This window comes from Echinops telfairi, unplaced genomic scaffold, assembly GCF_000313985.2.
Source record: "Echinops telfairi isolate 266 unplaced genomic scaffold, ASM31398v2 ScPeMD7_57;HRSCAF=196, whole genome shotgun sequence".
Lineage (NCBI taxonomy): Eukaryota > Metazoa > Chordata > Mammalia > Afrosoricida > Tenrecidae > Echinops > Echinops telfairi.
The window spans coordinates 1,924,575-1,945,272 of NW_022103955.1; the positions used below are offsets into that span (position 1 = coordinate 1,924,575).

At 37.4% G+C, this 20,698-nt stretch overlaps 1 protein-coding gene across 6 annotated transcripts in view; it reads right to left on the reverse strand.

The window, feature by feature from the left end:
- The window catches only part of PTPRM (protein tyrosine phosphatase receptor type M), a 707,951-nt gene that overhangs the window by 548,189 nt on the left and 139,064 nt on the right, over positions 1-20,698 (reverse strand). For all 6 annotated transcript variants that reach the window (XM_045290818.1, XM_045290817.1, XM_045290815.1 and 3 more), the window contains exon 4: positions 19,431-19,546. In XM_045290818.1, coding sequence (XP_045146753.1) covers positions 19,431-19,546 — 116 coding nt within the window. The remainder of the gene's footprint in view (positions 1-19,430; positions 19,547-20,698) is intronic.

Sequence of the window (20,698 nt, forward strand, 5' to 3'; positions counted from 1 at the left end):
TTTGAGAATGATGAGGGCAATGAATGTACAAATGCGCTTTACACAATTGATGTATGTATGGATTGTGGTAAGAGTTGTATGAGCCCCTAATAAAATGATTTAAAAAATGTGCCTGGGAAGCTTGTTGGAACTGTTAAAAGAGACTTATGCCCTAAGCTTTTAAGATGTATTTTGATGTTCAGGTTCCCTTCCCCAGATCAGAAGTAACTTGGGAATTCCAGGGAATAGTGGCCAGTGCCCATTTCTATGAGGGCTAAAGGTGATCATCAGTTCAGCATCTTTATGCTACTACTGAGTACAGAGCCTTGTGAAGGAACTTTTCTCTTCATTCTATTGTTGTGTGCCACCCAGTGACCCGGACTTCCAATAGTCCTTTAGAATAAAGTAGAATTGCCCCAGGCTGCAATATCTACAGAAGTCACTGGAGAGCTCTCCTCTCATATGGAACTACTGGGGAATCCAACAGCTGACCTTTCACTTAGCATCAGAGTGCTGACCCATTGCACCACCAGGCTTCTTTGGTTTTCCTGTGAAACAAAAATGATGAAAGTGTACACTGGGCAGACAGCAATCTGTCAGCCAATTTATTTTCAATTTTCAAAGAGTTAGAAGAGGCAATCCTGCCAAGAACTCTTAATAGTATTACAGAAATGATAAATGACCAAGAATAGGCACTCAGATTCCATTGTGAGAAGACTAGAACACAATTGTTAGGAACAAAATGTTTTATTCTTGACACAAAGCATGGTACCTGAATGTACAGGGTTGTTAAGGAAATTGCTGTTCCATGTTTTCTTAATAAAATAGCTCTAATGAGGATGCCCAAGATGAAGTGATCTTAGTGGGTTAAATATGGATCTTTATAAAAGCAACAAGAACTTTATAAGAGCACATCTGAGCAAACAGGACGAGGAGTGGCTAGTTATTTAACTTAGACTCACACCCTTCTTTATTCAATATACTAACTCAAAGACTTCTAAATGAGCAGTAATTTACTAGCAAAAAGGTACATATGAAGTCTTTCAGAAATAATTTCACAGTAATCAGAGCAATGATGGAAAGAAACTGAGACGTGGGAGGTCAGTAGCACTAGGAGTCAATCAAGGTCAGGCATCTTGCTCTGCGCACAAAAGCTTTGAGGGGTTATCGTCCATCCACCTGCCTCAGCCATCCGGATGGGGAGTCAACTGCACTTCACTTTATTCAATAGAGGAAACCATCCACGTTATCCCATTTTAAAATATGCCCAATTACAAGATAATGACTGTCATTCTTACCACTATTAATCACAAACACTATCAGCAGGGCCTGGGGGAATTGTGGCTAATATATCACGTAATATAAATCTAACTCCATAATGTTCTTAAAAACACATATGTATAAGCCACTATTATGTAAGCTTCTGTAATGCTTTTAACACTAGTATGATGTTTTAATGCCTTTAAACTTCTAGGTATAAGTCACTTAAAATGTGAAGTCTTGAATACAGAATTTCTGAACTTAGAATTAGAAAGATATATATTTCTGCAATGCTGTTTAACCATTAACTATAGGACATCAGAGACTTGTTCTAACCTTGAAAATGAGATAATATAAGAGCATACAACCCGAACAAACAACCAATTAAATAAGTGCACTGCAATCAAGTCAAGGCTGATTCAGAGACACACACCCTCCCCCAACCACTACTGTGGGTTTATGAGATCATAAATCTTTATAGGATTAGAAAGCCCAATTTTTCTCCTCAGGGGATGCTGGTAGTTTTGAACCACCGAACATTTGGAATACAGCTCAAATTGCAACCACTATGAATATGTCATAAAACATGTTCTTAAATTGAGTTCTGCACTTTATGATAATGTACTCAGTGATAATGGAATGTAACATTACCCAAATCTTTGTAAGTTAACAAAACATAAATATGTCACTAAACAACCCCTGTCATGCTTAACTAATTAACTTGGCCTTGAGTCGTGTTGTAAAAATAATTAGATATAAATATGTCATACCACAATTCCCTTTATAATAATAAAGCACAATGCAAAATTAACAAAACATAAATATGTCATACAATAATTGCTAAAATGGCAATAAATGCACCAATTATATTTTAACTTGACAGCACATGGGCATATAAACCTATGGATTTCTGCTCATTTTCAGAGAAGACCGAAATAAAAGGTCTTTCTGCCTCTGGACAAGGAAATGCGTGCTAAGGTATTGCTCTGCACAACCAGCCTACGACCACAGCTGTAAGAGTCTGATGGCAGTCAAGTCTCTCCCTCAGTGCTTATTAAAGTTAAGAGCCTAAATATTTGCATGCTTACATTTAAACTAACATCAAATTGTCAATTCTGATTTTCTAGTGTTACAGGAATGTCTTGGGGGTCCTACTTATATATCTTGCCAAAAGTAGCTTACAGTAAACTAAATGGCAAACCAGTGTACTGCTTCATTTGTTCATAAGATAAATTTCTCCAAGGGAACACCTCAACACAACTGCTTTGCTGGGCCAGGATTTTTATTTTAAATATAAATGATAGACAGTGTTGACCTTTGCATTTCTAGACCATAGACAAACTAATTCATATATCTATCAATTTGAAATATTAAGCTCACTGTCATAGACAACACATAAATAATATACATAGTATATGCTATAATTAGAAACACCAGTGGAATTAGATATTCTTGGCTTTAAAGTCAAATTTCCAATGATTGACCAGGTTAACCTCAAAACTCGCTGCTATGGAGTCAAACTGATTCTATTCAAATTTATAGTGATCCTACAGGGGCAAATAGAACAGCCGCTTAAGGTTTCTAAGTCTGGAAATCTTTGTGAAAGCAGAATGCTTCATTTTTCTTATGGGGAAAATGGTGAGTTCAAATGCTGACCAAAGCTTCACTCACTGTCCCAGTCAGTACTGATATTTCCAGTAAGATTGAGGGCTTTGTTTGCACCTGACTCCCTTTCCTTTAAAACCTTAAGTATGGTACTTTAATCTGAGAGTAATGATTTGTGATTTCCATTTGTGATCTACAATTTATGACATAAAAGACCAGGCTCATTATGATTATAATTGACCAAAATAATTTTCCCAACTCAGTATCCCGTACAATGAATAATCTTTCAGAAAAAACAGTTGAGAGAAGAAAATAGTAGTGATGAAAAAGGTTAAACACCTTGCAGTCCTGAATTTGAGTCTGAACTCTCAGTATGAATTTCCAAAACAGAGGAGAGCGAAAACGAAAACAAAAAACCCACCATTCCCCAGTTGATTCCAGCTCATGACATGCCTATAGGACAGGCACTGCCTTTGAACCTCTAAGGCTGCAGTCTTTCCAGGGGCAGACAGCTTGATCTTTCCTCGGAGGAGTCACTGGTGTGTTCGAACCGCAGAGCTACAATTACCAGCACAACGTGCAGCCTACTTAGGATAGACTTTATCTTTAAATGAAATGCCAAGCATTTATGCCATCTTATTTTTATGATTTATAAAGGTGGGTAGAATAGGTGTTATGGAAGAATCTTTTCTTTTAGAGTACTCTAGTTACTAAACAAAGAAAGTGTGATAGAACAGAAATACTGCTATTCTGGAACCACTACTGAATGAATAGAGGTGATCGTATTCCATGGCTAATAACATAGCAAAAATAGATCCGATCTATACAATATGCAACTCAGGAGAATATGTTAAATGATGCTAAAAAGCGCAATTAATTTAATTCAAAATGTGGAAAACTGTAGAACAAACCATTTTAACAAAAATCAAATGAGGTGAGGTGGTAGTGAGGGAGGAGCGTAAATAGATAACCTAAACACAAAAAATTAAAAGAATCATCATCCAATTGAAACATATGGGCTTGAGTTCAATCTCAATTTAAAGAAACCAATAGAAGAAATAACAGTATGAGACAACTAAGAAAATCTGGTAACTATCTACTACTCTTTTATTTCTATAGTGATTCTAATTTTTTTTTAGGACAGGAGTTAGCAATCAGGGTCTATGGGTGAAATCAAACTAGCTTCTGTCTTTAAACAGCCTGAAAACTAAGAACGGTTTTAATTTTCAAATACTTGAAAAAAAATCAAAATAAGAATAATGATTTGTGAAAATGAAAATTAGAAGAAATTCTGATTTCAGTGATCATAAATATGTCTGATATTTGCATTGCAATGGTAGAGGTAATTCATTAGGAGAAAGTTTGTTGGGCCTCAAAGTCTAAAATATCTCCATCTGACCCTATATGGGAACATTTGTGCAGACCTCTGTTATACAGAAACATACTAAAACATAAGCTCCATAATATAATATCTGAGGTTGCTTCAAACCAATCAGAGGGAATAGGGTCTGGGGTCTTAAAGGCTTCCAGCCTATGCGATCCAAAGACTGTAAACAATAACATCTAAATCTGAAAGAGGGAAGTATATCAGAGCTTAAGTTGTGAATACTCAGTTTGCATAAGGCTATGGATGACAGTGGAAGCCCAAAACCCACTAGCAGGGTCCCCACATGGACTACATCTCTGGCGGATCCTCTCTGACCATAGTTGCAGGATGCGAATCGCCTTGCTATCATACAGAGAGCACTGTAAAGTCCATTATGGAAGATGCAGTTGAGTTAAAATGTAACACCCTATCATTTTATCACCCTTTTGACCCATTTTAAAGTTGTTTGTTTTTAATATTTTATCCTTTCCTTTTGATTGAGGTTTTTCTATGTTGTGTCTAGTCATTGTTGTTAGGACTTTTGTCTGATTGTTTACTTTCTCTGTATGATTTTGTATGATTCCATTTTATTTTGTATGATTTTTCTGTATATGAAATCCATTATCGGGAGATCTATAAAGGGGCATGGCAAGGGAGAATATGGGGAGTGGGAAGCTAACAACGAGTATGAGAAGAAATGTTCTGAAATTGACTGTGGTGATGGTTACAGACATTTTTTAAAAATATGATTGAATGATTACATTGTGTGAAATTTGAAAAAAAATTCAGAAGGGCAGCAAGTGGAAACATAGAGAAGACAACTGGGCACAGAGTTTGAATTGTTGAAGCTGGATAATGAGTACATTTAAATTCATTATAATTCACTTCAAGTATAGCTATCACTCATCTCTTAATGCAGCAGTTCTCTACCTGTGGGTCCCAACCCCTTTGGGGATCGAATGACCCTTTCATAAAGGTCACCCGATTCATAACAGTAGCAAAATGACAGTTATGAAGTAGCAGCGAAAATAATTTTATGGTTGGGAGGTCACTACAACATGAGGAACTGTATTGAAGGGTTGCAGTATTAGGAAGGCGGAGAACCACTGTCTTAAAGGCTTGCATGGAGCTGTGATGCTGAATGGAGGAGACAGCTTCCAGGTTAAGATCAACCAGGAAAAAAGGCCTGACAATCTACTTCTAAGAATTGCAAGAGTTTGAGCTTAGTGTGTATGGGTTCACTAAAAGCTGGGGGCTGACTTGATGGTAGGTAGCAGGAACAACTACCTCTGCATATGTTCACAATGCCAATAACAAGTTTTTTTTTAAGGTATCTGTAAGGAACCAACTAGAAAATGATTTTTGTACTTATAAATGACTAATTGAACCATGATAAATTTCCTAGGAAAATTGATAACTCTGTCACTGCCTAATAAATACTGCAAAGCTACATTGATCAAGAAAGCACTTTAACAACATGGCATTCACTTTCTGTTAAATAATCTGTCCATTTGCTTGTCAAAGGTCCCAAGACAAAGGAAGAGGAAAGCAGTTTGTCAATGTGGAGCCACACCTGTGAGGTACCAGCTCTATTCTGCAACATCTACATATATACCTAGCATCGTATAAACCTAGAACATAGAAAAGACTATACAAAACTCCGTATGATTGAGTTCATGCCTACTCATAGTGCCTCTGTAGGATAAGGTAGAACTGCCCCTGTAGGGCCCATGACTGCAACTCTGTATGAGAATAGAAAGCCCTGTCTTACACCTGTGGAGCACCTGGTAGTTTTGAACTGCAGTTCTGGCAGATTGCAGCGCAACACGTAACTACTACACCACCAGAACTCCTAGAACACAGAAAATAGGTACTATAAAAAAATAAAGGTGATTATTGGCTTCCTTGTCTTAAGAGCAAATAGAAGCTCCATTAATTTGTCATTTGACTTTTGCTCAGAGTGGACACCAGTTTTTATAATAGAGTTAAATATAATGCATTCATGGTCGAAAGCTGCAGTGCTAGGAGTAGAATCACAGTTCATACTCCATGGCATTTCTATGATCTTTAAGAAGCTGTAAAACATTAAAGTGCTTCGAAGGTCAAATGTCTTTCCTTCCCAGGAAGAGACCAGCATAAAAGTTCCTGTCTCTTTTAAGCACATACATACACATAATTCCAAATAATCAGATTAAAAAAACAACAACTTCTAAGACTTCCAGGGAAAAGAAATATAAAAGTGACCTAGCCAACGCTTTTTCTATTTCCCACCCACCTTGTGAAAAGAAGAAAGAGAACAAGAAAACACTAGAGACCTTAGTACTGTCCCAACTTCCCAGGCAACTCACTCCAAGACATGGATTCTCAAACCTCACTCAGAATAGTTGTGGAATGAAGGTGCTCTCTGCCTACCTTCTGTAAAGGTGAAACTGGGGTACAGGGAGACAGACAGACATAACTGATAGGACAAGGGAGAGCAGAAACAGATGTAGCTTTATTTGGGGGTTAGCTCCCAGAAGAGGTTCTGTAACCTAGGCCAATGGGTCGGGGAAGTGGTGCTCAGCAGCTGGGGGTGAAGGTTTTTAAAGGGGTGGTGAGGAATGGATGGCAATTATGGCAATTAGCATATGGGGTCTTTGAACCCAGAACATCTGGTTTCACTGGTTATCTTATCTGGCGCCATCTGCTGCTCACCTTTGGGATGTGCAGGGAAGTGCATGCAGGGCCGGAACCTGCTTCAGCTTAGTCCAAACAGGGCTGCCTAGTTCAAAGTCGGCCCAAACACCTTTTAATAGCCTACTCTTAGACACATGGAAGCAAAAACACAAAGGAACCTCTTGACGAATATGCGAACAGCTAGAGAGCGAGTGCCTTCACAGGATTCACGTCCTGGGTAGGAAGCAAGCAATCATGGATGAACAGTAGCTGGTGGCCTTTCTCTCCTGCCCCTAGAGGGAGTCATGTTAACATCTCAGTTTTCAGAATAAAAGCTCAAATCCCAGACTAAGGGAGCTGTGAACTAGAGAAAGCTTCCCTCTGCGACTCAACCTTATGCTGTGTTCCAGGTAAGTGCCAGCTCCTTACATACTTGCCGATTTAGCCAGGTCAGACCATATAACACTAAGTGGTCTTGGTTATTTAATCAATTGATTTTACAATCTCCCAGACACATAAGACTATTTAATCACTATAAAATAAATCTTAAAGTTAAGATAATTCAAACTCATATTAAACTGCACCGTACTCTATAAGGTTTTTAGTGGTTTAAGTCTGAATGTTCAATATCATGTCTATTTAACTGACTAAAACAATAATGGGTTTGATTTTCACCATTAACAATTTTAAAGCACAAATGGTTCCTATAGCAACAGAAGATAGTCCTCTTTGTGCATCCATGATATTTTCTATGAAGTTAAGTGATGTTAAATTTATGCCTTAATACACATGGTATAAAATATCCAGGTTGAGCTTGTCAAAGAAATACAAATTTTACTTTTTTACAGAATTTTATTCTTCTTCCAAATAGTTCTGTGGCTTAATAGATAATAACAAGGCTATTCTGGTATACAGTTGTCTCCCCCTTCTAATCTATACATGAAGTTAAACGAAAAAGCATCAAGGAGGGTTGATCAAACTAAAAATGCAAAAGTCAAGGCAACATTCCACTCACATGGATACAATTTTCATTTTAAAATCTGATAAAGGCCATCTGTTCCATTACTATGTAATATTTACGAATCCATGAGCATGTGTATGGATCTTTCTCATTATGTAAAAGGCATTACAGCATAATTACTAAATGTGTGGACTTAGAAGGTCTGCATGCAAATCCCAGTGCTACTTGCTACAAGCAAGGACCCACAGGAAGCGAAGTTACACTTCCTAAGCCTAAGATTCTTTGTCTATAAATAGTTACGTAATAATGTCCTTGTGCAAACCATGGGGTAAATGTCAGAATAGAACCCGCGGGGTACCTAGCACATAACATTATTCAACAAATGTATTTGTAAACATTGTTGATTTAGAACAGATATGTTTATGACATTAATATAAATATTATTAGTGTAATGTATGCTTTAGTCATTCATGAGCCAAATTCTCTATTAGGCCAGGGTCACTGCTTTCCTGAGAATCATTTTGGGTATAAAACTCCTCATGCTTTTTCTTCTCTCAAAAATGATGTGACCGTATCTGAGCTCAGATACCTGAGAGAAAATACTTTTTCACATGTAGGTAGTTCATAGGTATCTAAGTGGAAATAAATATCAAACTCTCAAAAGGAAACAAACATACACACACAAACACATATCTATCTGTATATTTATCTGAAGGTCAACAGAAACCCTGATGGTCTAGTGGTAATGAGTTGAACTGCTAACTTCAAAAGCAGCAGTTCAAATTCACCAGCTGCTCTAAACAAGAAAGACTCTCATAAAGAGTTACAGCCTCAGAAACTCAGAGGGCATTGACTCTACAGCAGTGAATTTTAGTTTGGAACTTTGGCTCAACAGCTAAAAAACATTTTTAATACCAAGTGAGTATTTTTAAAACATCAATTCTCCCAAACTAAAAGCTCATGCTGAATTACAGTAGGAGGAGTTAATTTATTTCATCTATCACTAAGACATAGGTCTGCTATCAGAGTAAAAACTCAAAATGTACTCTCCTTAGTCCAAAGCCAAACCAAACTCACTGCCATCAAGTCAATGCTGACTCATAGCAACCCCTTATGGGTTTCTGAGAAGGTAACTGTAATGGGAGTAGAGAGCCGTTTCTCTCTCAACGCCTAACATTTAACCACTACACAACCAAGACTCCTTATTAGAAGTATATTTATGTCACCTCTAAATGAAGTAAGGTTCTATGGTGAGAAATTATTAAAACATGAAATAATTAAAGAAAAAGATTACAGCACAGAGAATGAAATATGCTAGGACAGAAATAAAAGCATATGTATTGACTACATTTGCAACTAGAGTAAAATTACTCTGATTTAGATTTGTTTTTATTCATCAGCTCTTGCAAGTCTACCTTCACTGCATATTCTAAAGCAGAGAAGAGACACTGCATGGTGTATACATCCTTACTCTCATCAAAGACCATCCTCCTGGAGAAGAATCTGAAGCATCACAGAAAGACAGAGCCATTTCCTTTGTTCCCCTTTTCCTGCAGCATGTGTACGTGTACGTGTACGAGGTTCTTCTGGAGACGACCAGGAAAAACTAAGTGCATTGTAAAATGGTAGATGCTCTTCTGGGTGCTTAGCTGCATCCGTGTTTTTAATGAGATATGTCATAATAAACCATACTATCTCCTTTTTTCCCCCTGTGAATTGATCCACATCATATCTCTTTAAAATGCTACTCTATGCCTTATTCCTGATAAATTCAATTATATTATATTACAATAGGCTCTAAGGAGCCATGGTAATATCATAGGCTATGCACTGAGCTCCTAAGGATAAAGTTAGCAGTTTGAACTCAGCAGCCACTCCATAGGAGAGTGATGAGGCTATTAATTCTTATAAACATATACAACCTTGGAAACCCACCAGTGCAGCTCTATTCTGTTCTATAGAGTTGGCATGATCAACTCAATGGCAGTGAGTTTGAATTTGGATGATGCGCTCTAGAGTTAACATAGATATTTTACACTACATTCTGAAAATATTTTGTTAAAATAATAATAATATTATTCAAAATACAAGGCCACTGACTAGCTCAATAGAGAAGTGACAAAATTCACTAAGTTGGGAGGGTAGAAAAATTCAAGCTGTAGGGACACTGAATGAAGGTGATAGTTGTACAAGAATAAAATTAATATGACTGAATTTGTACATATTAAAAAATGATGAAATGTGGAAGAGCAAAAGAAAGGAAAGGCAGATACTGTTATATACACATTACTGCAACAATGGGAAATCTACCATGAGATGCTTGGAAGGGCACACAAGCTGAAAAAGTGAGAAAAGAAATTGGAGTGAGCCCACAAATATATAGAGGGTGGACAGAGACTATTTGTATATGTATATTTACTCTTGCTACAAATATATCCATGATCATGGTGGAGGATACGGAGGCCAATGTTATGAAAATTCAGGGACCTAACCACAGACTTTGAAGGTCATGGGGGACAGGATCAGAGTGTTAGGTGACACATAGGTTAACTGACATTACATGGCTCACAAAGACAATGTTCTACAAGGTACCTCCATGAATAGCAACTGGGGTATTAGAAGCTTGTGACCAGCCAACTAAGGTCCAACTACTGATCTCTCCCTAACCAGAGGAAGGAAGAGTTATGAACACAAAAGACACATAATGCAATTTGTGTAATGAAAATGAACAATGCAAACACCAGTCTCCACCTCTCTGAGACTGGAAGAACTAGATGGTGCTTGGCTCCAACTTCTAACTTATCTGAAAAGGACTTCATTTGAAGGCCCAAGATAGAATGGGAGAAACATGTGGAACAGAATTCAAACTCATGAAAGACAGCAGGTTTATTGGTTGGATAGAGACTAAAATTCTCTAACTCAACAGCAACAAATACATTTATACTTTAAAGTTACTTTTACTCTTCCAGTTAGATGACTTCTAGATATTCAGGCAACCATGACCCACTGTAACAAAGACTAAAAAGACAAACTGAAGCAGATGCAGATGACATCCCAGAACCCTGAAGGAAAAGATAAAAAAGCAGGTCAAATACTGACTAGGAGAAGAAGTCAAATATAAATAAAGAGCAAGAGAAAAAAAAAAGGAGAATTTTAACTGACCTTATTCAACTTTTGCAAGTAGCATCTGATCAAGTCAGCCATGTGAGAAAATTGGTTCCACTCACGCAGGATTGCACAAGCACTCCCACTTGTGGCTGGTGACCAGAGAGGTGCAATCTGCCTCTTGTTCACCAGACTCTCCCAAAGACCAGAAGTGTGACTAAGCCCCACCCTCACCCTATGGTTACAGAGAATGCACAGATAGACACGACGTAATTTCTCTGGGGCAATGTCTGAGTGCATATCCTTCCATGAGCTGGGGGGATGGGCTTGATTTGAAGGGTACCAGGAGGCAGGGCTGGCATTTAGGATGAAGCTTCAGGGCTCCCACAGGTCTGCTTCTTCAGCTGTTGCTAGTAGGTACCCAGTTTCATTATTCTATCCGTCAGTGCCAATGAGCAGACAGTTGGCTGTGGTCCCTGTGCCTCATCTCTCAGGGCTTCTGACTCTCACCAGTCTACCTAGGGTAGTCCCTATAGAACCACATGATCATAGACAACCAATTGCTGGTGTGAATGTGTGAATGAGGATAATCCAGACTCCTCCAAGAAGAGGAGCAGCTTCCATAGTTATGACTTTGATATGAGAATGTATCAAAAGTTCAGGAAACAAATCTTTTTATCTTTTAAATCAATTTTACCTGAACTTTTTGAAATCCCTGTGTGTGTCTGTGTAATTCAAAAGTATATGCCACAAGTAATATGGCATTTGCACCTGTCAAATAATATGACCACCTATTTCCCAAAAAGATATCAGGGACGTTAAGTAACATACACACACACACACACACACACACACACACACACACACACAGAAATAGTTTCTAAATGTAGACCCAATAAGAGATCAAAAGGTCTTTGAATGCTTTCACACTGAAATGTGCTTGAATGATTTTCACAAATCATTTGGCTAGTTCATGAGTTAAAAATGTTGATAATATTTTATTTTCATATCTAATACCTGTGGCATATTTTAGCTATTTTTAAGAGATTGGCAGTTTTGTACTACTTAAGTCTAGTGTCATGTATTTATTTGTCTAAGGTAGATAAGCCATAACCTATTTTTAAATACTTTTAATCTGTATACTACTTAAGTCTAGTGTCATGTATTTATTTGTCTAAAGTAGATAAGCCATAACCTATTTTTAAATACTTTTAATCTGTAATAATGGGTACACAAGAACTTCTTTAGTAGTCTAGAAAAATAATTTCATATTGGCAATAATCTTTACAGGCTACAGATGTGACAGACAACATAGGCAGATGGGACATGTTTGTTATCATAAACATTTCTTTATTGGCATCAGATTTGTGTCATATTTTTTGAAATGCTGATAGCATCATTTTTATTCCAAATTTAAACTAGCAATCACTTGGTCATTTCTAAGAGGTGGATTAATAAGAATATGTACAGGTACTATGAGCTGAATGAACTGGAATGTGTCCTTTTGAGTAGGACAACCATATAGTTTGCTATACTTGGAGTGATAAAAGTAAGATGGACAGTGTTGCATCCATTGTCAAAAAGAACATTGTCTTGATGTACAATACTGTCTATAATCAGATAATATTCATGCAAGCCCAGTGGGGTAGTTACATAATTGTCAATTTAAGGATTAAGCATGTAGGGGTGGAGTCTAGATTGTTAATTGGGTCATAGCCAATGAGGCTTCTGTGTGGGCATAGCCTTCCCCTAAGAATTCTGGGAAATCCAGTACTTCCTCTTTGGAGGCAGGAGACACTTCTCTCTCTGCCACTCCCTGGGAGACATGGCAGCTGACAAGACACATGGAACTACACTAGTGCCCTAAGTTGGAGAAGTCACATGGACCTACCCTGATGCAACCAGACCTCTGGAGCCAGAGAAGTCACGTAGAGACCCTGCCAGCACTGTGATGTTTCCAACGCCACTGGATCCAAAGACTTTCTACCCACTGGCCTGTGATCGTCCTGCATTCGGCATCATTGCATGTGTTTCATGAGTCTGAAGAGGACTTTATAGATTGGTATCGGACATATGGGCTAATATCAGAATTATGGGCTTGGACTGGGTTGGGATGCTTTCTCAATGTTCAATTCCTCTTGTATATCTCTTTCATATACACATATGTATGTCCATGGGTTTGTTTCTCTAGCCTACCCAGACTAACATACCCAGTTAAAAAGAATGTTATTCAAATTCATGCAACAAACAATAAAGCTAATGATGAGTAAATTTCAGTCTAAATTTAACCAAATATTGAAAAAATGCATTGATCATTGCTAGTAATTAAATATGAAAGTTAGAAATAAAAAGAATCTATGATTTGACATACTCACTGATGAAGTTCAAAGACTACAGACTTCAGTATAGCTTACAATTTAATGTACAGAAAATCAAAACCCTCACAACTGAGTCACTGAGTAATATCATGCTGAATAAAGACTTATGTTGGCTAGTATTTAATCTTTCTTAGATCTATAATGTTCATGGAAGCAGCACTCAAGAGATTACATAACACATTGCACTGGGTAAATTTGGTGCACCAGATATCTATAAAGTTTTGAAAAACAAGGATATTACTTTGATGACTAAGGTTCACTTGAGCCCAGACATGGTATTTTCAATATCATTATAGGCAAGTGACAATTAAACATTGAACAAGAAAGACTGAAGAAAAATTAATGCATTTGAGTTATGGTATGGATGAAGAATATTGAAAGTGCCCCCGACTGCCAAAAGAACTGAAAAATCTATCTTGGAAGAAGGGCAGAGTGCAATGTATGTTGACTAATAATGGGAAAGTGAAACAAAACAATGAATGATAAAAACGACAAGGTGTACTATTTTATAGCTTTGCCTTTTCCTAACCTTGAACAACCCTAAACCTTAACTCAAGGTTGTAGCTTCTCACCATACGTGTTCAATCTGTATGCTGGACAAATCACCAGAGAAGCTGGATTATGTGAAGAAGAATGTGACCACAGGATTGAAGGAAGTTGTATTAATATCTTGCATTATGAAGATGACATAACTTTTCTTGCTGAACATGAGGAGGAATTGAAACACTTGATAAACATCAAGGACTGTAGCCTTCAGTATGAATCATAACTCAATCTAAGGAAGACCAAAATCCTTGCAACCAACCAATTTGTCATACCATGATAAATGGACAAAAGATTGAAGTTGTCAAGGATTTTTCTTAATTGGATCCACAATCAATGCTCATGGAAGCATCAGTCAAGATATCAAAAGACATAAAATAATCTGTAGCACAAGACCTCTTTAGAGTATTGAAGAACACAGATGTTACTTTGGGCACTAAACTGTGCTTGGCCCTAATTTTGGCATTCTCCATTGCATCCTATGCATGTGAAAGTTGGACAATGAATAAGGAAGACCATAGGAGAATGGATGCATCTGAATGTGGGAGAAGAATATTGAAAGTACCATGGACTGCTAAAAGGACAAACCGATCTGTGTTGGAAGAAATAAGCCCAGAGTCCTCCTTAGAGGCAAAGATGGCAAGACATCATCTTATGTACATTGGACATACTGTCAGGAGAGACCAGTCCTGGGGGAATCATATCACGTTTGGTAAAGTGGAAGGGCAGCAGAAAAGAGGAAGAACCTCAACAAGATGTATCAACACAGTAGCTGCATCAACGGGCTCAGGCACAGGAACAATTGGGAGGATGGCGCAAGGATGTGCAGTGTTTTATTCTATTGTGCATAAGGTCTCTATAGGTTAGAGCTGAATTGATGGCACCTAGCAACAATAACCACAAACTACAAACTCTTCAACTATTAAAAACTGTTGTGCTCTCAAGTAGGCTATAAATCATGGCAGTCTCACCTGATGTCAGAGTAAAGCTATGATCCTTAAGGAGTATCAAAGGCCGATTCTCCAGAGCAGATCATCATGCCATTTCCCACGAATCTTTAGTGGACTTAAACCACCAACCCTTTGGTTAGCAGCAAGGTCGACCTGGGGAATTCCTCCCATCTATGTCGTAGATGTAATACCAAAGAGTACAGTCCTGAGAATATAGTTTGTACAAAATGCCTATGGTATACAAAGTAACACAAGTTACTGTGAATGATTATGTTCAAAAATACTGATCCTCCAAACAAAAGGCCTATTATTAATTTCCAGTCTTGGCTTCCTATGAGAAAATTCAAATTACATAAACATCTAAGTATATATTTTTCTCACTCTTATTTTCTGCCTGGATCTCAAAAATGGATACTTTTGGCATGGAAAAAAGCAACTTGAAAGTAGTATAGCATTAGAGAATGAAAGAAGAAATTCCATATTCATACTTCTGGGTAAGAGAGACCTATATAATTTTAGTATAAGCTAGATATAACCCAGTTCCACCATTACAAGTTTTCTCCTCCACACACCTTCTAGATAGGCACCTTAGTCAAAGGACCAAAGGCCATTTAAGAGGTACAAATAGTTCCATGAAATCAGCATCTACTGGAAATATTCGCTGTATACATATAGGTAAATAAAAATAATCTTTCAAAGTAAAGGATACTTGTTTTGTTTCCTATGCCATTAATAAAATGACTCTCCTCAAAAAAAGTCTGTCTGTGCAGAGGACATTACTTACTTAAGAGTAAAGCGACCCTAATAACCCCAAATTCACAAAGCATGCACTGCTCTACTTCCAGAACAGCCACGCCTCCTCGACCGATTCCAAGGAACGCCAGTTCTGTCGGGACCATCGCCTTCTTGACACAGTGGTGGAAGCTAGAGTGCAATGTGTACAGTCGTTTTCTGACAAGAATGACCAGATCTGTTAGCCTAAGAAGTAAAACACAGATGTGTTGATTGTGAACTGTGTAGCAACGCTATTCATCTGCTTACTGATAAAGATCAAATAATCCGATACAGATTACACCTCAATATAATGAAAAGAAAAATCTTCACAACAAAACAAAAAGCTTCGCCAATGAAAATGCGCCATCACAATAAACAAAGAAATGTTGATGTTTTGAATAACAGGAAATATTTAAGGATTTCACTTTATTTGACTCCACGATAACCCTCAGGGAGGCAGCAGTCAGGAAATCAAACAACAGGTTGCACTGGGGAATCTGCTGCAATTATTCTACAAAACATTAAAACACAAAGACGTCACTTTGAAGACAAAGGTGGGCCTGATACAATGCATAGTAATGCCAATAGCATCATGTGCACCTGAAAGCTGGAGAATAAATAAAAATACTGAAAAAGTGATGACTTTGTCTTATGGTGTTGGTGAAGATTATTCAATATTTCATGGACTTCCAGAAGCAGGAACAAATCTGACTTGGAAGAAATATAGCAAGAAGGCTGCTTAGAAGTAGAGATAAGTGGAGGATGGTAGAGCACCCAGCAGTGTTTGTTCTGTTGCACGTGGGTTCTCTCGTTATCGATCAAAGCCAACGTGACTGTGCCTAATAATAACAACACGTTCAGTTTAATAGAAAAACAAGTTTTTTTAAAGAAAGGAAAGAGACCCAGTACTTGGGAACTAAATGACATTGTGCTATGCAAATGTGCAAAAGAACTCTTTAAAGTTTTGGTGGTTTTTTGCCTGATGACGGTGTGCCATGTTTATATTGCATGTAAAAAGTGAACAAGGAAAAGAAGGAGAGAGGAGGAACAGATGTATTCAAACTAGAGTTAGAGAAGAATATTTAAAATGCCACAAGAAAAACAAACATAGTATTATTAGAATAAAATACAACCAGAAGCAGGATTATGAGACTATGGCTGGCATACTTTGGACGTATCTCTAGAACAGTTATTACTAAAACAAGGACACAATGTTTATAAACTAGAACGTCAATGTAAATAAAGTAATACCTTAATGGGATGGAATGATACAATCATCACAATGAATTAAAATATGCTAATGATATTGAAGCTTGAACAGGGGTGGGCAATGTTTGTTCTGCTATTTGTAAAGTTAGCATGAGTCAGAGGTAACTCCATGGCAAGTAATACCAACACTGGAAGTTCAAGGCTACTGAATACATGTCCAAGTTATACTTCCTATCTTCCTCTTTCTTTTCTAACATGGAACACGTGCTGTACTCTCACAGGAGTAATTTTAAATCCTGGGGGTACACTGAAATCACCTGGAGAGTCTTTAATAAAATGTTCGCCTCATCCCACACCAATTAAATCGAATCTGGGAGTGTGGACTAGATATATTTATTAAATGTCTTAGGTGACTCGATAGTGGAGAGTCTTCTTTTAAACCTTTTTATCAAAATAGTAATTAGCTTTCTCCCTACGTAATAATTTTCTGTAAAGCAAAGTCTCTTTGTAATAGTTAAGAGTCAAAATGCTCCAGCTCCAAGGAAGTGCTGAATGTCAAGCAAGTCCCTCCCTATTTGGGGACGTGTGCAAAGGCAAAACAAATGAACTTTCAGCTCATGTAGCCTATAAATTTTGGGGGCTATCAAACATGACTCCATTGGAACTAACAATAGAGACTTTACATTGTATACTTTCAAGTTATAGTAGCACAAATGTCTGTCACAAAATTTTTTTCTCTGAAAAATTAAGATTTCTAGAGTTGAAAGAATATGAAAATAAAAAAAATTTTATAAGGTGGTTATTACTTTGTAAAAATGTTGGGAAATAACAGGATGGTCATAATTCATCATAGGTAGCCAATGTTCAATCAATCTACTATCAATCTCTGAATGAGAAAAAATCAGTCCTTAAGATTAAGAATGTAAAACAACTGCAAAGTGGGATAAAAAGAGAAAAGAAAGTCAGACTTGAGCATGGCTTAATGTTTAAATCATTCTTAAACGGGGGCCTAACATGCAGAGAGATTGGCTCGTATTTAGGAGGTTTACTACAGGGTCATTATGAGTCAGAATTGACTTGATGACAGTAAGAATGGGTTTTTCCAATGAAGAAATACCAAACTGGGGAGACCTATATAAATCATTCAAAAACTAAACCTTAGAAGCTCTAAGGAAAGAAAGGCACAAGACATCAAAATGAACAATGAGCAGCTTGCAGATTAATGATTATGAGGACAAAACAAAACAAAATTCGGGAAATAAGATAAGAAGTGGGGGAAACAAATGAATCATAAAGCATATGGAAGTGCTGGCATTCTAGTTAGAAATGAGAAAGGACTATAAACTTAACTCTACTGTTTGCATCACAGAATTACTGTGGCCAAATCTACAAAACTCGTTTCCATGAAAAATACATATGTGATATATATGATGGTATTTTATAAGAAAGAGGTTTATATACAAGAGCAATTGACTATTGAGAAAACATTTCAGCCCAGTGCAGATCAAGTCCAGAAGTATGATATTAGCCCATATGTGAGATACCAATTTATAAAGTCCTCTTCTGACTCAAGAAAAACATGCAATGACACCAAATGCAGGAAGATGACAGGCTAGTGGGTGGAAGTCTTGTGGATCCAGAGGTGGCATAAGCATCTCAGTGCAGACAGAGGTCTCCACGTGGCTTCTCCAGCACTCAGGATTGCATCAGGGTAGGCCCATGTGGCTTCTCCTCAGGGATGTCTCGCAGTAGAGAATTTCCAAGGAAGTGAGTCAAGAAGAGAGTATTTCCCACCTCCAAGTAGGAATTACAGGACTACCCAGAATCCCCTTCACTCTTAATCCTTTCAAGTCCCAAACTGACACCAGATTATGTAACTACCACAGCACTTCAAAATATTACCAAACAACTCATACAAATTATTGTAAATGCTTACATTAAAAAGTATGCTACAGTGTAGAAATAAAAGATATGTTTGATTATAAAGCATACTAAGACTGAACACATTTCTAAGTCAATACAACAACAACGAGTAAAATAGCTGCAATGCAGTTAATTCTGACTCACGATAACCCACATTATGAGAGCAGAACTGAACTCCATAGGAATTTCAATGCCTGGTATTTAGGAAATAAAAGCCAGGTCTTTCTTCTAAGGTTCCTCTGGGTGGCCTTAAACATCTAACCTTTTGGTTAGCAACCAAGAATGTTAGCCATTTGTACTACTCACAAAACACGTCTTGGCTTATTGACCCACAAATTCAAATTACAAAATAGACTGTAAGTTTATTGTTCATTTTTTATTGTGTTCAAGGAGAAGAGTAAAGAATACTATACCTGCACTTTAACATGCTGCTGTAAATATAATTTGATAACTAGATTGTTAATACAAGCTGGATACCCAGAAACAATAGAAAAAAACGAAATACTTAAATAAGATCTGTGAAAAAATATAATTACCTTAAGTAAAACTCTTAGTGTTTTGGCCATGTAATAATGAAGACGGATTTGGCCTGAGAAAACTACCTAATAGCGTCAGTCTTAAAAAAGACACCTGAGAGTGAATCTATTTTCTCCATTCTCCCACCAAAGGTGAATGTGCACTCACTGTGATTGTCAGGGAATCCCTGACAGGAGTTACTATACCTGCAACCAGAGCCTGTCTCCAGCCACAGTCCTGCCAATGGCACTGCACTGGAAGGTGGCAAACTGGCCAGCATTCACTTCCACATTCTGAATCCGTAGAAAATGAGGAGTTCTAGCTGCATAAAGAAAAACATCAGATATTAAAAATAGAGATCTGTAGCAAATATATGTCTTTTTAAAGCTAACTGCAATTTAATAACTTTTCATCTGTTTCGCCTTTTAATAAAATAATGTTTTTGATTATAAGAGGGTTAAAAGTTCTCGTTGTATTTATAATGATATGGAAGGTTCTGGCATGATTTTCAAAGTAATAAAAAAGGGAAGCATTCTGGGATAGAACTAAATAGAAGATATTCCATAGCTCCTGCTGTTTAAATTATCATAGCTCAGCAGTCTTCTTGTAATAACAGACTGTATTAATAAAGATTATTGTGAAGCCTAATTGATGTTTTGAACAAAAGCATATTAGTTATTTATACTAGCCACAGGAAAAGAACAGTAATAAGTCAAGTGATGTTTGCTGTCCAGGAGCCTTTCTAACCCAAGTACAAAGGAGTGCACTACATCTGCTCTAATATCACTCATTGGTATGCAATATTGTGAATACTTTCTAGCTACAAAAAGATTATCCCTATAGACAAACGGTGGATTTAATCCGATGTTAGGCATAGCAGTTTGGGCAGATTTTATTACTATTTTAATTACTAAGATTAAGGCTAACTGCTAGACAGCACTAAGTTGGATCATAGGCATTGCCCATACTGGGGCAATTGGTTAAATAAAGGGAAATTCTATTTGACTCAAACATCACAATCAAGTTCTGCCTCATATTGAAAGTATGTACACAGGAATTGGAATGATAGATCAGGATTTACATTTCAGTTAACAATTTTTACTTTTAAGAAGAATAGTTGGTCAACCTAGGGACAGGGAACAACAAATGGTTCAAAACCAGCGGTAGGGAGGGGACGGAGGACTGGTAGGGAATGACCAAGGTCAAGACAACCGCAAGGAACTACTGAAGCCAGAATGAAGGCTGAACATGGTATTGGGACAGGAGGAAGCTGCAAAGAAATAGAGGAAAGAAGTAGGAGGCAAAGGGAATACATACAAGCCTAAATAGACATGTACATATGTAAATATATTTAAGATTAAGGGGGGGGACGGACCTAGGTGCAATAATTATTGGTTTGGTAGTAGGGTGGCAGGTGGACATTGGGCCTCCTCATGCGCACTCCCATAATACAAGAGCACCTTGCTCAGCTAAA